We start from the raw sequence: 18,035 nt of genomic DNA, 5'->3' as shown, positions 1-18,035 counted from the left end.
ATCTTTTTACTTTAACTAGTATTTATTTTTCATTTATTTGAATTATAACTTGCTAGTGGCTATTTAAACGTGTGCCAGGCATGGGGAAAAAGACACAGAGAAGTAAAATTTCCACATGAAGCCAGATGGAAAGCCCATCCCACTAGGGTTACCATCTGTCCTATACTAGCCTGATGGGAGGAAAGGGCAAGAGGATAAATTAGGAGAGAGAGAAAAATTCTTGAGCCCAGGACCCTGGGTGTTATTTGTAGTGTTAAGTATTTAGTACCTGACAGCGATCTTTCTGTGGTAAATAAAGTCAGCCAAGGTTAAATAAAGGGCTTCTATACCCGTTTGGCTTTTATTGCAGCCTTAAGATAATAGTGCTGAGTTCTAAATATTCGGGTGGTCATGTTTTAAATGTGAGAAATACTACGGATTATTTGTTATTGCCCCAGTCTTTTGTTATACTGTGTTAGCAGGTAATACAGTTATTAGTTTTATTCACCCTACTGTTTAGAGCTACATTTCCGAAAAATATACCGGTAATTGCATGGAATCTGTACATTGATATTGCCATGTTAAAATCACAATCAACTAATACTGATTTTATTGTGAGGTAAGAGACAAGTTAGACAGCAAGAAACACAGAGAAAAAAGCAGACAAAAAGAAAAGTTTAACAAATATTTCCCACTGGACTCCACTTCAGTACAATAAAGTTTAGGAGGGCAAATAAAAACTAAATGACAATAAGGGCGAATGAAAGGCTCAGATAATTCAAGATTATTCTGGTGAATGCAGCACTGCGTTCATATCTCTCAACTCCTAATTTTCAGGGATGTCCCTGATTTTGACTCCGCTTTTAGCTCTCTTTTAATCCCTCCAAAAACTGGTGACTATTGGAGAAAAGGAGGTGAATTACACTTAATAAATAATGACAATAATCAGGTTTATAAACTTTTTACTTTGCAAAATGTATATTAATTCACACTTCCTTATTCTGTCAATATATCAAAGTTAATAGTATTACTATTTTAAAAATCGTCCCTAATCATTTCTGGATTTGACCCTCCTTACTCTGTTGAGAGTTATCCTGATTCAACTGAGAGCTATGGTGTGTGTGTGTGTGTGTGTGTGTGAGAGAGAGAGAGAGAGATACAATGCCTTTTTTGACTAAGGACCTGAACTATGGGCTTAATGCAAAAGTAGCTGTTAACAGCACTAATGACACTGAAATCGAAACAATATTCTAATCTGCCATAACAGCCAAATGTTTCTTGCAGCTAACAAAGACCTTGTGTATAATCATGTCAGCAACCCAAATGATCACGTATCCTAACAGTTCAGGTTATTCTACTGCCTAGTGTGCCTCTCCAGCTGCATGTCTTCCTCATAAATTCCACCACTCTACTCTTGACAGGAACAAGTCCCTAAAATGGAAAAAGCAGCATTCCAGGAGGTTTTAGCATTACTGACAATAATAAAAACAACCAAAGACTTACTTTTCCAAGGATCTACACCTAAAACAGATCAACGAACTACATAATAAGCAGTTTAGGACAAAGCGTGTGTGCACACGCACTTGAGAGACTGTTTCCCACAAAGAGGGCGACTCAGGCATACCTCTCAACTGTCCATAATTTTGACTCAAATTTTAGCTCCATCCCTCTTAATCCCCACTAAAACTGGTGACTTTAGAAGAGGTGGCAAATTACACTTTATAAATAATGACTAAATTTGCATACTTCTCTTATTCTGTTTTCTCAAGTTAATACTATTTAAAAGTGTCCCAGATAATTTCTAGATTTGTCCCTGACAGAGAGAATGTGCATGTCTGAGACTCATCATACTACTGGGTGCCGAACAGCACCACTGTTCAGAGGAGTCACTTCCGTTTCACTCCAAACCCAGACTACCACGCCTAAAGACATTTTACTTCAAAAAAAAATTGTAGAAGTTGAAAAGGGACAGCTGTTCGGGTCTAAGTTACTTACCCCTTCAGGAAAAGCAAGATGATCCGAGTGCAGGGGAAGAAGTGTCTTATTCTTTCTATGGTACCAGTTTCCTTTCCTATTTGTGCTGATTACCACAATATTCTTGCCTGTGTTTTTACCTTGACAGCTGGAAACACAATTTGAAAGATTTGACCTATGCTGTGCTCTGTGAGAGGACGTCATTACCACCCTGGCAAATTTCAGGATAAGTTTTTTGAAGTTCTCTTCATCCACATTTGGGTGAACCACTGAAGGCCCAGCAAAACAGGACAGTCTTAAATTATGTGCACCACTCTACACAGACAAGACTATCCTTCAATTTTTCTGAGGCTTAGAACTTTTTCTGAAAGAGCCTCTTAAAAAGATTCCAAAGACATTAGTGAATAGAAAACACCTTTTAAACTTAAAAAAAGAAATTCTTTCCAAACCTACAAAATCTGTGCAAGCCAAAAGGCTTATGACTGGTCAAGTTCAACAAATCTAGCTAAAGGAAAACAAGGAAAGACGGACAAATTTGATAGGCTGGTCCCAGTGGAATGGCTAAGAAAATATGCGTGTCCTCGCACCGAATAATATATCCATCTGCAAGTATCACAAAGCTCATTCTTTTATTTTTGCATAAGTAGAAATACTTTCTGTCCCAATGACTCAAATTCCTCACAAAGTTCTATTTTGCAGAATCTGTATTACATTACCTTCAATGGGAAAAAAAAAATGCCATGGTATAAAATTTAATTTTTTGTGCACATTTCCTGGCATATCCTTTGTTTTAAAATAATCTACAGTCAACTGTAAATATCTACGAATCAGCAAAACTTGTGCAATGTGTATAAAAGCTTTACTACTTTGCATTTGACAGTTTAGTAACTCAGTAATAGAATATATTACCACTTCCAGTCCTCTTTAGCTCCATTTCTTGCAAATGGATTTTGCTTGGCGTCATACGAATTGCAACAGGATGTACAATGGCAGTATCCTGCAACAGTTAAAAAGACTTCTAACACACAGACTTCAAGAAATATGTATACATCACTTTCAGAACATCACTACATTCTGATTTCAAAGTTCATGGTTTACTCACAACTACTTGATATGCCATAAATAAATAGAATTAAGTCTAGTAAACTATTCAAAAATGCATATTATTTACCTAAAAAAATTATGAATTATCCTCGCCATTCATTCTTGCTAACTGACTTTGAACATCAAGTTACTAACAGTGTTTTCTAAGTATATCTTGTGCAGAAACAAGCTCTTTATAAAAACTTAGTATGACAGAATGGAATCACAAAGTGGATGGCCTTTCTTAGTAACGATATTAAAAACCTTCATGGACTTAACTATTTGAAACTTAAGCATATTCAAAGCTGGCAGTTATAAACATTATGGTCTGTGGATTCCAAGAATTAACAGACACTGCATTTTAACGCTCAACCAGCGTGGTTTATCTACACACTAGAGCTTCAAATCTGTTTAGAAAGCTAACTTGCACTTTATGTATAACTATTATCGCAGTTTAAATATTTCAACATATAGGGAAACAATGCACAAAGGAAGATCCTCACACCCCAGGTGTCTGTACTTCCGAAATCTCCCCAGGAACTTATGCTACTGCTACATGCTACATCATATGTTAAAACAACTTGAACAGAATTATTAATTAGTTTAGCTGGGTATTTACACTGTTAAATAATGTGGCTGTGGATAAACTTTTGCACTTACATTACCATAATGTGACAGAACTGGCACTATTGGAAGGTAAGAGCAGGGGTTCACTTCCCCAGCCTTCATACTTCATATTGCCAGGGACACACAGCAGGGCTGATGAAGCCTACAAAAAACAGTCAATAATTCAGTACAATGCTCCCTTTGGTATGTACTTTACCAGGCACCCGCAGCAACTTGAGATACCTCAGAAATTTCTAATCAAGAAAATTCAGGGTCTCCAGCACATCATGCACTGACAGACTGAAGTCACTGTCACTGTACTCAGTAGTGCGCAGACTACTTAGAGGAGACTTGTGTCTGGCTCTCTCGGCAATCTCGGATCCAAACCTAATGGAAACACTGCAAATCTGAAAGTCAAATGGGACAAGGGTCAGCCACGCCAGGGGCCTTAACCCGGCCTGCAACACGAATAGGACTTGTTGGAGAGACAAGCATGTCTCTCAGAGTTGCCACTCCTCTGGAAGAGGCTACCAAATTCACAACAAATACCCTGTTTAAGTGTAGCCTGGATGACTGGATGAGAAAAGTACAGTTGTGTACATTTACCATAAATGTAGATGTTAGACAGTGTATTCACTGTTGCAGTCATTACATTTGGGTAATCTGCTGGCAGGTTGCCCTCAGTCGGCCTGATTAACAAAGTCTTGGGTCCTGCGTTGGTTGCTGTCCCTTCTTCCATGACGTCAGGGGTATAAAACATGCAGCCAACACCATTACATCAGTTTTTCTTGCCCCAGATATCAAGTGCCCCCCAAATGGGGAGCAGAATATATAAATAATTTTAAACACAAAAATATATACCTCCAAACAAAAGCAAATACACCAAAAAGGCTTTTAAGTGCAGAAAAATAAAGGAGAGGCATAGTAAGAGAAAAAAAAACAGGGGGCTGGGAGGGAGGGTAACCAGGACTGCAACAGTGAATACACTCGAACATCTACATTTATGGTAAGTGTACACAACTGTACTACGTTCTTCATGTTTCACTGCTGCAGTCATTACATTTGGGTAGATTCCCAAAGCTAACGTTGAGAGGATGGATTTATACAGTATTAGGACCGGCTATAAGGCCCTGCAAAACAGCAGTGGCAAAGCCAGCTCTGGATTTAGAGACAATTGGTAAGTGGTAATGCTTGGTGAAAGTATGAACTGAACTCCAGGTAGCAGCTTCTAGAATATCCCTGGTAGGAACACCTCTGAGAAAGGCTGTAGAAGTCGTTGCAGCCCTGGTGGAATGGGATCTGATCCCCTGGGGGATAGAGTTTCCAGCGAAAATTAATGCAATGGCTTATCGATTTGGAAATGGTTTGCTTTGAAATAGCCTTTCCCTCTGCCCCTGCAGCAAATGCTACCAGCAGTTATTCAGATTTTCTTCGAGATTTAGTCCAGTCCAAGTAAAATCTAAGTTGTCTGTGTACATCCAATGAATGCAGAATCCGCTCCCCTTTGTTCTGTGGATTGGGAAAGAAAGTTGGCATATGAATGGACTGATTAAGAGTCACACTGGATACCACCTTGGGCATGAAGGATGAGTTGGCCCTGAGTGACGCCCTGTCCACGTGAAAGATGATGAAAGGTTCCACTGCCATAAGGGCCTGTAATTCAGAAATCCTTCTAGCTGAAGTGATTGCTAAAAGGAAGGCTGTTTTCCAAGAAAGGAATTTTAAGTCTGCAGTAGCAGCTGGCTCGAAAGGAGGTACAGTGAGTTTTTCCAATACAAAATTAAGGTCCGTGGCAGGGGTTGGACCTCTCCTGGGTGGCCTTAAGTTTTTGGCCCCTCTGAGATACTGCTTTTACAGATGATGAGAGAAGAGGGGGGGGGTCTGTGTTGTAATGAGCTGAAATGGCTGAGGCATGTATTTTTATGGAAGAAAAAGATAGGCCCTTGTGAAGCGTCTCAGTTAAGTATTGCAAAATCTGAGGTAAATTGGGCACTGCTGTGGTCATCCCTTGAGACTGGTTCCAGGCACAGAATCTTTTCCATGTCAACTTAAGATTTTCTGGTACTAGGTCTTCTCACCTCCAAAATGACATCCATCACAGGTTTGCTGAGGGATGCTAAGGGAGAATTTAGGTGATCAGTCAAGCTGCAAGATTCAATGTTTGGAGCTGAGGGTGCAGAATTTGTTTGTTCTGCTGAAACAGTAAGAAAGGTGTCTGAGGCAGGTGCCATGGAAAAAGTTGTGAGACTGCGTAGGAGTGGGTACCAGTGTTGGCGATGCCAGTCTGGAGCAAGCAAAATCATCTTTGGTTTGTCCTGTTTGACTTTTAGTAGAACTTTGGAGAGCAAAGGCAGAGGGGGGAAAAGCATAGACTGATAGGTTTTCCCAGCTGAAGGACAGAGCGTCCACTTTCCAGGCTTTTTTGTGAGGAGTTCTTGTGCAAAATTTGTCCAACTGATAGTTCTGGGGTGAAGCACAGAGATCTATGTCTGGGCTCCCCCATTTGTGTGTCAACATGCTGAAAATCCATAGGTCCAATTTCCATTCGTGTCAGTCCATGAGATTTCTGCTTAGATCGTCTGCCAAAATATTCAGCTTTCCTGGCAGGAATTGGGCTTGTAGTTCTACTTGATAGCTCAAGGCCGTGTTCCACAATGCCAAGGCTTGTCTGCAGAGGGGGTAGGAATGTGTACCCCCCTGCTTGTTTATGTACCACATAACTGTGGTGTTGTCCGTCTTTACCATTAGTTGTCCTGGATGAAGGTAGTCCTTGAAGGCGGTCAGTGCATTCTGTACAGCTAGCATTTCTTTGTGATTGATATGAAGGTGCATTTGATTTGGGCTCCATTTGCCCTGAATGCACTTCCCTGCCAGATGAGCCCCCCATGCATAGTCTGATGCGTCTGTAGTTAGGGTTTGGGCGGCAGGGGGTGGTGTGAATAGCAGTCCCTTGTTTTGGTGGCAGGCCTCCGCCCACCATAGGAACTCTAGTTGCAGGCAAGGTATGATGGGAATTCATTATTTCCAGGCTGTGACAATGTTGACTCCAAAAACTTTTTAAGTACCACTGAAGTTTCCTCATATGCAGTCTTGCATATGAAATTAGAAGAATGCAGGAGGCCATGAATCCCAAAGCTTGCAGTATGTGTCTTGCAGATAGCAGGGTTTTTGTGGCCACCTGCTTGAAGTAAGTCACCAACTGAATTTGCTTTTCTGGCTTAAGGTAAGCCATCTGGGCAGTTGTATTCAAGCTTGCACCCATGAATGTTATTGTTTGAGAGGGCACTAGTTGTGATTTCTTTTCATTTATGGTGTACCCCCTAGACAAGTTAGAACCTTTTTTACAAACGCCAGATGTTTTAGAAGGACGGCCTTGTTTTCTGCCTGAATTAGACAATTATACAGGTATGGATACATTTGAATATTTCTTTGCCTGCAAAATGCAATTACTGGAGCCAGGCACTTTGTAAAGACCCTGGTGCAGTAGATAAGCCAAAGGGCAGAGAACTGATGATGCAAAAAGCCTGCTTTGAAGCGATGGTATCTTCTGCATGATTCCCCGATTGGGATATGCAGATATGCCTCTTTTAGATCTAGAGTAGCCAACCAGGCATCTTTGCCTAGCATAGGAAGTAACTGGTGAAGAGTCAGCATCTTGAATTTTGGAATGTCCAGGAAAGTGTTTAGAGTAGACAAGTCCAGAACTGGATGCCATGATTTGTCTTTTCTGGGTACCAGGAAGAGTCTGGAATAGAAACCTTGTCCCTTTTCCTCTTCTGGTACCGGTTGAATAGCCCACATGTGTAAGAGGGAAAGTACTTGTTTCTGAGTCTCTGCACACTGATTTGGGGGCAGGTCTGGCCATCTGCTTGGATTTGGCAACGTGTGTAAATGAAATCTGTATACCTGGGACACCATATTTAAAACCCATATGTCCTGGGTTATAAGTTGCCAGTTTTTTGCATGAAGTGCCAGTTTTCCCCCCAAAGGGGTGGCTAAAAGGTAAGTGCTTGGTAATTCTAAAGGAAAGTTATTGAGACTGTTTACCATAGGGAGGTGTCTGGTTGCTTCCAGATTTGGAAGAGGAGGCACCCCATTGCTTGGGACTGTAACATGGAGCTTTTGGCATGTCTGGGTCTTGCTTGAATGGCTCTGGAAGGAACTGGAAAGAACCAGTTCTTAGTAGGCCAGTGCCTACTAAATCTTGGAGGTTGTACTTGTAAGAAATCTTTCACAGTCTGCAAAGATTTAGCCTTATCTTCGATCTTTTTTAGAACTTCTTCAGCCTTACTGCCAAACAGACTGTCTGCTGCAAAGGAACATCCAACAATTTTGCTCATGATCAGGCAGAGATTGCTCCTTAAGCCAAGCATGCCTTATAAGCACAGGCCCAGTAACAGCAGCCCTGCAAGAGGCCTCCAAAGAATCAAAATCACATTGCAAAGTACGTTTTCCAACTTGTTCAGCTGAATGCAATACATCCTGTAAATCTTTATTTTCCACACAGTCAGAAATCAACATAATTTTTTCTGTTTAAGCAGTCTCATGATATGCTGCTGATATTTTAGCATATGGAATTGACAGTTTAAAGCCCTGATTGCCAAGGTTACAGAAGTATAAACCTTCTTACCCCATCTATCCAGTGCCCTGGAATCTCTATCAGAAGGGGTAGGATTTTTAGCAGTAGAAGCCTTAATGCCCCTGGGGTTTTGAGAAATGGTTTCAGGATCCGCCACAGGATGTTTGAAAAGGAATTTGTGGGAGTCAAGAATCCTGTAGTATCTGTCTGGCTTACAAGGAGCTGGAGGCAGAGAATCAAAAGCCATACTAGATTATGAAAAACCATCATCAACAATGTCTAGTACAGGAGGTATAGCCAATGGCCTATGCTGAGGAAGAAGAAAATCCCCAAGCCTCTTTTTGGATTCAGAAAAATCCTGACTTTCCCAGTGGAAATGTTCCCTTAAGGTATGTAAAGTTTCCCCAAAAGAAAAAATCCTCAGGGGGAGAAGCAGAAGGAATGGAATCCTTTGCATTAGAGTCCTCATAAGTAGGTATAGACAAATCCTGTTCATTAGAAGAGTCAGAAGAAATAGAATCCTGTTCAGATGATTCATAGTCAGGTTCAGCCCTAGGCCTCTTTGAAAGTGGGGGTTGGCTACCCCTGATTAGAGTAATTAAATTTTCAGCCATTTTGATAATTTGTTTTTTAGGCATAAGGGGCTTGCACATGTGGCCTAGGCATCGATTTTTTAGACATAGATCGAGATTTTGGCCTTAATATTGAAGATGGCATTGGTTTAATATACAAACCTGTAGGCCTGAATACACCCTTAGAAGCCGGTGCCTGCACATCGGCTCCGGACCCATCCAAGGTAGAGACATCCGGGGGTTCCATAAATGAAGCATTTCGCAACATACCGGACTCTGAATGGGTCTCAGTAGAGGCCTGCGAATCAGAAGTAGTGGGTATCAGGGGCTTTGAAATCACCTCACTGAGTACCGGCGAACTGGCAACTGGCTTAGGAGAAGCGTCGTCGGCAGTTTTGGACCTGAACGGCCTGTCTCTGTCTTTTTCTTTGCGTATTTTAGGTATTCCGGTAGTCGGATTGCTAACCGACGTCATTTCTGGATAATTAAATCGTGATCCAAAATATTTAGAAGAAAAAATGTACCGACAATGTATAGTGCATTGATTAAATAAAGCACAAAACCAACAGCAAGGTACGTCGTGGTTAAGGCCTAGGCAAGGAATACAGTACAAATGAAAATCCTTATGAGGTATTTGCTTCCCACAAGTAATACAATTAACTTTTACTGACATCGGTAAGGAGCAAGAAAATGTTTCCCCAACGGGGTACTTAGCTTTTTAGTTGAAGACTTCGTTTCTGAAAGTCGAAAACGAAAATTTCAGGAGTCGGCTGACCGGCACTTGTGAACTGCTTTTGCTTCAGGCACCGCACGGCAGGAAAGACTGATGTAATGGCATCAACTGCATGTTTTATACCCCTGACTACGTGATGTCATGGACGAAGGGACAGCAACCGATGCAGGATCCAAGACTTAGTTGATCAGGCCGACTGAGGGCAACCTGACAGCATATTACTCAAATGTAATGACTGCAACAGTGAAATACGAAGAACGTCCGTAAATACCTGGGGCCAGGGATTTCACTTATGACCCTCCTAGGTATGGGCAATAATTGCTAACTAAGAACTTGACTTTAGGCAAGATTCTTTAGATAGTGTTTTGCTACTATTATATTGGGTACACACGGCTAGGCTTATAAAGACCTTCTGGTCAATAGCCCAGTAACCGTCTATAAAAGTGTGAAACTGTGGAAATTACAGAATTATGAAACACAAACAATCAATACAGGGGTGTATGCCTGCCCTGCACCCCCACCTCCAAGTATGCTGTCTCCAAGGTTGCTGTACCTCAGGTGAAGGGACAAAAATGCAAAAATAATAAATGATCTACAAAGCTTGAAAATGCCTAACAATAATTTGCCACTCTAGGTTTCACAAATACAAGATACAAAAATATGAAAGATAACCGTTACGCAAACATGCGGATAAAACCATTAGTTTACAGCAGTGAGCTGTTCCTTTAAGTTTCTTTTACAGCCACGTTCATAAAGTAAACACATTTTTTTTTAAATCTTTTATTAATAGAAAAAAAAACAAATCACACTTTTTTTTCATTTATACAAATCATACATGTTTTCCTTCTTTACAAAAACTCATTTAGTCTAGCATTACATAAATTGCTCAATTCCTCCCATCCATTAAACCTCACTCCTCCCCAGAACATTATTTTGAATGTACTGTTCAAGTAAATTCCAGCCCCCTCCCCCTCTCACCTATTTTCTGCACCCCTACTTACAGTCATCCCTAGTGGCAAAATTTCCTTTCTTCATTCTCGTTCTGGCTTAGTTCATAGAATAATTTCAGCTATTTTATGAATATTCTGTTTGTTATTCTCCTCAAAGATCTGCATCAAGAATTCCACTCTCTCCTTATTTCCTAACCCCCCAGCTTTATTATCCTCCATTTCCACTTTAAATTATAACCTTAGCCTGGTGTTATTAGCTTGAACTGTGTAGCTCGAAAATATCCCCCTCTCATCTTCAAATCAGATAACTGTAATACACCTTGTTCTGTTAGGAGGATCATCTTATCCCAGTTAACTCTTGCCCCCCCCCCATCCTTCCACTCTATTACTGTCCCATCTTCTCCACTTGTTGATAAAATGCTACTGATCTCTACACAAAACTAAAGGAACTAAAACATTTTCACTACTTGTGACTCACTATTATCCATAAATAAGTTTCCAGTTGCTCATTTTTTAATCTATTTTGTTTAGTCTCTTTCCACATATCCCTAACTGCTATAACACAAGTCTTTTTAATCTATACCTTCCCATGTCTCCATAAATATGGGTAATGCTATTCATGTGTGCATACATAATTCATGGCTATAGCCTTTGTTTCATCTTTGTTAACGTGACATCCTGAAAAGACTTGAAATTGTCTAAAAATGTGTCACGATACAGAAAGGTCCTTTTATGAATCATGTACAAAAAAAGCCACATTTTCTTGACTGCCAAGCCAATTATATACTTACATTTCTGAGTACATTTTCTTTGCCAATGGCTCTAAATATAAAACAAATAAAGGGGAAACCATCTTGTTTCCTCTGTTCAAACATAACTTATCAGAGAGGAACCTTCACACTTTAATTCTTTCTTCCAGTCCTTCATATATCCTCCTTAATAACCTTGTTATTGTATCAGGGAATGAAAATGCTTCCAATGCCCTAGTCATAAAATTACTGCTTACTCTGTTGAGTTTCACTACATCAAGACCCACCAAAAGCAGTGTTATTTTCTTACTTCCTGGTTCCCTCTGCATCATCACTGCTTTTTTAATGTTGACAAATGTTTGCTATGGCACCTCAAAACCACATTGATCCATATTTATCAATTCAGGCAACACCTTTATCTCTATAATATTTAAAAGAAGGACAAACAAATTATAATCAAGGTTTAAAATAGAAATGGATCTAGATGAAGTTGGGTCTGACATGTCTTTACCCTCTTTGGGTAATGTAGCTGCCACAGCTGTCTTCCAAGATGCTGGAGCTTCCCTCCCTTTTTAAAATGCTATTAAACAAAATTTTCTAGATTTTTAGCATTTTCCTCTACATCACCATTTTGATCTCATCTCCTCCTATTAGTTGTTGAACCTCATCTTCCTCCAACATTGAGATAATTAATTCAACCATAAATATTTCCACTTATGCTCTCTTTCTATATACAAATTTTCATTAAATTTCCAAAATATCTCTAATACCATTTTAGGATATCTGGTTACTTTTTTTCTTTTGTCACATGGTCCTTAAGTTTGGCAACAACCATTTCTGCTTTATGTTTCCCAAGTCAATGTGCCAAAAGTTTTTATGCTCAGAAGTTATCAAAACATAGTTGCTTAAAAGCAATCTTTCTAACCTAATGCATATTATCCAAATACTCCATTAGCAGTTGTTCCTCCTCTTATTCTGACAGACTCCCCTTACTATGCAATGCAGAAGAGTCGTTTATCCAAACTAACTGGGACCTATGGTAGTTCAGATAATCAAACTGTTCTGATAATCAAACACATAATTGATCCGGAAAAAAAATCTTCTAAAATCTTGTTTTTTCTGCATGCAGGGAATACACTTTTCAACCATTCTAAAATTCCACTGGACAATAAGGAATAGGTTTCACACACGAGCAGGCTACAAGCTCAAAAAAAAAAAAAAAAAAAAAAAAAAACACGAGCGAATATGTATAAATGTTTACATATTCAGGCTTTATAACTTGTCCTACCCAAAAACTGCATTTGGATAATGGACGTTTCAGAAAATCGACATTCATATAAATCAGCTCTCTACTGTACTTCAACCTCTGTCAACTTCTTTTACTTCTATTACTCCTGTTCCTATTACTTAACCATATCTTTTTCTCTTATTTCTGTTGTATTTTTGAACTTCATTTTTATTTTACCCCACTCACTAGAAATCCCTTCTGAAGAAATTTCTATCCTCTCTATTAACTCTCAGTTTCCACTACCCATTCCTTGAATTCCTCTTTTTAACAGTTTGGTTGGAAATGCCAGGGTGAGAGACTGGTGATTGGAGCAGATTTCAATGGGCATGTTGGTGAAGGGAACAGAAGGGATGAGGAAGTGATAGGTAGGTATGGTGTTAAGCAAAGGAATGCAGGTCAGTTGGTAGTGGATTCTGCGAAAAGGATGGACATGGCTGCGATGAATACATACTTTAACAAGAGGGAGGAGCATACGGTGACATACAAGAGTGGAGGAAGATGCACACAGGTGGATTACATCTTATGTAGAAGGGCCAGTCTGAAGGAGATTGGAGACTGTAAAGTGGTGGCAGGGGAAAGTGTAGTTAGGCAGCATAGGATGGTGGTTTGTAGGATGACATTGATGATCAAGGAGGAGTGTGAGGGTAGCACCAAGGATCAAACGGTGGAAATTGAAAAAGGGTAATTGTGAGGTGGAGTTCAGGGGAAGAGTTAAGACAGGCACTGGGTGGCAGTGAAGAGCTACCAAATAGCTGGGTAACTACAGCAGAGCTAGTAAGAGAGATGGCTAGACAGGTGCTTGCTGTGACATCTGGACAGTGGAAGGAGGACAAGGAGACCTGATGGAATGTAGTAGTACAGGAGAGTATACAGAGAAAGAGGTTGGTGAAGAAGTGGGATTGTCAGAGAGATGAAGAAAGCAGACAACAGTATAAGGAAATGAGGTACATGGCAAAGAGAGAGAGGTGGCGAAGGCTAAGGATAAGGCGTATGAAGAGTTGTATGAAAGGTTGGACACTAAGGAGGGAGAAAAGGACCTGTACCGATTGGCTAGACAGACGGACCGAGCTAGTAAAGATGTGCAGCAGGTAAGGGTGATAAAGGATAATGAGGAAAACGTACTCACAAGCGAGGAGAGTGTGTTGAGCAGATGGAAAGAGTACTTTGAGGGGCTGATGAATGAAGAGAATGAGAGGGAGAGAAGGTTGGATGATGTAAGGATAGTTAATCATGAAGTGCAGTGGATTAGCACGGAGGAAGTAAGGATAGCTATGAAGAGGATGAAGAATGGAAAATGTGTTGGTCCAGATGACATACCTGTGGAAGCATGGAGGTGTTTAGGTGAAATGGCAGTGGAGTTTTTAACTAGATTGTTTAAAGAAATCTTGGGAAGTGAGAGGATGCCTGAAGAAGTATTTTGGTACCGATTTTTAAGAATAAGGGTGATGTGCAGAGCTGTAGTAACTACAGAGGGATTAAATTGACCAGTCACAGCATGAAGTTATGGGAAAGAGCAGTGTAAGCTAGGTTAAGAAGGGAGGTGATGATTAGTAATCAGCAGTATGGTTTCATACCAGGAAAGAGCACTACAGGTGCAATGTTTGCTCTGAAAGTGTTGATGGAGAAGTACAGAGAAGGTCAGAAGGAGTTGCATTGTGTCTTTGTGGATTTAGAGAAAGCATATGACAGGGTGCCTAGAGAGGAGTTGTGGTATTGGTATGAGGAAGTTTGGAGTGTCAGAGAAGTTTGTAAGAGTGGTACAGGATATGTACGAGGGTAGTGTGACAGCTGTGAGGTCTGCAGTGGGAGTGACAGATGCATTTAATGTGGAGGTGGGATTACATCAAGGATCAGCTCTGAGCCCTTTCTTATTTCCAATGGTGATGGACAGGTTGACAGATGAGATGAGACAGGAGTCTCCGTGAACTATGATGTCTGCAGATGACATTGTGATCTGTAGTGAGAGTAGGGAACAGGTGGAGGAGACCTTGGAGAGGTGGAGATATGCTCTAGAGAGAAGAGGAATGAAGGTCAGCAGGACTAAGACAGAACTGTGTGTGTGTGAATGAGAGGGAGGATAGAGGAATGGTGAGGATGCAGGGAGTAGAGGTGGCGAAGGTGGATGAGTTTAAATACTTGGGATCAACAGTTCAGAGTAATGGTGAGTGTGGAAGAGGGGTAAAGAAGAGAGTACAGGCAGGACGGAGTGGGTGGAGAAGAGTGTCAGGAGTGATTTGTGACAGACGAGTACCAGTAAGAGTGAAAGGGAAGGTCTACAAGAGGGTAGTGAGACCAGCTATGTTATATGGGTTGGAGACATTGGCATTGACAAAAAGGCAGGAGTCAGAGCTTGACGTGGCAGAGTTGAAGATGTTAAGACTTGCACTGGGTGTGATGAGGATGGACAGGATTAGGAATAAGTATATTAGAGGGTCAGCCCAGTTTGGAAGGTGTGGAGACAAAGCCAGAGAGGCAAGATTACGTTGGTTTGGACGTGCTGAGGAGGGATGCAGAGTATATTGGGAAAAATATGCTAAGAATGATGCTGACCGGTAACAGCAACAGAGGAAGGCCTAAGATAAGGTTTATGGATGTGGTGAGAGTGGACATGCAGGTGGTTGGTGCGACAGAGCAAGATGCAGAGGACAGGAAGAAATGGAAACAGTTGGTCCGTTGTGGCGACCCCTAACGGGAGCAGCCGAAAGAAGAAGGTTGGAAAGTGCCAGTGTCTCACTTTTACTTCATGCTCCTGCATTTTTATCTTTTTTTTTTTTGGTGCATGATCCGAAACAGTTATTGGCATGTGTATGTCAATGTTTTTAATTAAATGTGCATACTCTTGTAAAATATAAATTCTATCCAGTCAGTGCAGTTTTTGTAGCTTGGGGAATAATATGAAAATTCTGTTGAAGTTCCCACCACTGAATTCAAATCTTTCATACCATTTTCACAAATTTCTTCAGAAATGTACCCTCTTTTGTTATATTTTCCCTTCCTGCCACCACCCCCAAAACACAGACAGCATTGTAAATCAAGTTCCAGTCCCTACTTATAAGTAATTGGAACGTAAATACATGCCAATGTAACCCTCTTTCCTTGTCAATATCAGCTTACTACCATAAATCCACCAATGTCTTTTTTCCTCTTCTATCACTACTGGAGCCCCTTTAGTAATCCGTATTCTTCCTCCCCTCATTCCTTTCGCCCTGATATTCTGCTAAATATTCATCCTGAAATACTTTCTTTGTCAAATTCACATGCTTGTTTTTTTCCAAATGTATCCACTACAGCACTATTTGTACACTGCATTTCTTAATACAATTCAGCACTCCATTTTTGCTTGTATCTGTAATACCATTTACATTCCGAAATAGTACTGATAAAGCAGTTATATCAACAAACAAATGTTCCCACTTATTATATAAACTAGTTTTTAATGTGTACTTCCAACTACAGACAGAAATTATGATTGCTCAGCATTACTACCATTGAATCATGGCTCCCTACTGAATTGTCGGCACTCGAAATGCTAAATGCTAAAATGACCAAAAACACAGGAGAAGATCAAATCTTGAAAATTGCTCTTTGCCTTACAACTTCTTTTTGCTGGGGGGGTGGGGGCATTCCCCCAAACTTGCATATACTAACTCCCAGATTGCCATACTTCAAAGAAAAATGAATAGTATGAGAAATGATATCGCAGACTTAGTACTTGCAAAACTAACCCAACGGCCATTTAACCTCCACATTTCGGGACTTACTCTGGTGGGATCCAGACATATCAATGGTTACCGTGAAACATTCCACGACGACGACCCCTCAAGTTTCACTCTAATGAACATTAATTACTAAAAATCACAAAAGCACTAATTTCATGGTTACCTGCACTGCCCTAGCCATTATTTTTCACAATGACCTATGGACACAGATTTCACGGCTAAGAATGAAATTTATCTTAGACATCCCTCCTGGCAACTAGGCAGAACGGAAAAAACAAACAGGAAAGATGAGTGGGATTGTCTACTACAACTCTAGTACTATTACCTGAACATGTACAGCTATAGGGAATACCCTTATTACAACTATAGTTATGTCCATCACATGGATCACTGTTGTAATGAATTCCCTACCAAGGAAGAGTACAAACGCAGCGAGAAAACGTACTTACACTAAACTTGGAAGGATGATTACAGCTTACCTTTCAAGACAGGTGAGGCAGATCCAAAATCTACTTCTGGATTGTATGACTGGTTGCAGTGTAGAGAAAATATCTGAACAGAAGTCCGAGTGGCTGCCTCATAAATGCTCTGAGAAACAATATATTTTTCTTCATTTTTTTATTTCCATTCACAGTTACACACTGTGCAATCCTCATGCATGGCACACTTCCTTTATACTAGCATTTATTGCTTCTCACATCTATACTACTTACTTCAAGCCCTCTCCATAATTAGTACTCACTCATCACCTCCTTCCATTCCTTCCTTACCCCTACCCACCCATTTTCTTCTGCTTTACACTTCTCCCTAGCAAGTCTAGAAATATTCAGTCTGATTCCTTCTTTCTGGAAGAAACTGGCTGCCCTTGTTTTCTAGTTTCTGACTATTATACTCTTGAACCTCTGCTGCCATTCAACTTATCACTCTCATTTTCTCCTGCCACCCACTCTCTTCAGTCACTATACCCAATTTGCAGAATCCCTAGGAGTTCTTCCTCTCTTCCCACATATCCTCTATCAGATTTCTAGGGTTCTCTCCAAATTTTTTATACTAGGTACATTCCAGGAACATGCACTTCATGCCTGCATCTTCTGTCATACACATTCAGTGTCTTGAATAATTTTCTGTTCCCTCTTTACACCAATCTTTTTTTGGTGTAAAATACCATACATACATAACTTAGAGACTGATCTCCCACCCCATGAACTTTTCTGCATCTCCAATGTTATTTTGAGGACATTTTGCTATTCAGCCCCTCCTTTTCTCATCTTCCTTCCCTCTCCCCTTCATTCCTTATCACCTTTGTAGCTTCCCCCACTTTCATAAATCATTTTGATCTTATCCTTCCTCTCTTTTCCTTCCCGTGGATTTCTCCTTCCTCCTTCCTCCCAACCTCTTCTTGAGCCATTTTTCTCTCAGTCTGGTGTATGTCCACCACTCAATTTATGTCAATCTGAATTCCCAAATTCCTGGAGGGTCCAGAATACATGCCTGACCCTTTTGCCCTTCATTCACTAAATCGCACTCTTCTATTATTCACAATTCTATCCACTTTTTTATTTGCTTTTCCCCCTATGAAAGTACCCCAAATCTTCCTTCCTCCTATTTTTTTCCTTATCTTCACATTATGCTGTCTTCATCACTCTAGTACATCCTCATGTATTCTTTTATAGTTTCTCACAATCCTACTTGTCCCCTACCTTACTGCCCATCAACTTAAGGAGGTCTGCATGCGTATACTCAGGAGTCTCCAGACCCCTTCTCTCCTGCTAAGTCTTGTCTTGTTTAAGACCTTTCTCTAAC

The 18,035-nt window shown here is 40.4% G+C and overlaps 1 protein-coding gene across 1 annotated transcript in view; it reads right to left on the bottom strand.

Annotated features, from left to right (window-relative positions):
• REPS1 (RALBP1 associated Eps domain containing 1) overlaps positions 1 to 18,035 on the bottom strand; it is a 1,538,969-nt gene that overhangs the window by 333,309 nt on the left and 1,187,625 nt on the right. The window contains exon 10 of the mRNA XM_044068024.1: positions 2,863 to 2,950. Within this exon, the coding sequence (XP_043923959.1) occupies positions 2,863 to 2,950 (88 nt within the window). The remainder of the gene's footprint in view (positions 1 to 2,862; positions 2,951 to 18,035) is intronic.

Source organism: Protopterus annectens, chromosome 1.part0 (assembly GCF_019279795.1).
Source record: "Protopterus annectens isolate FY-2018-M chromosome 1.part0, PAN1.0, whole genome shotgun sequence".
NCBI lineage: Eukaryota > Metazoa > Chordata > Ceratodontiformes > Protopteridae > Protopterus > Protopterus annectens.
The sequence above is the reverse complement of the archived record's forward strand: the minus strand, read 5'-3'. Positions and strand labels throughout refer to the sequence as shown.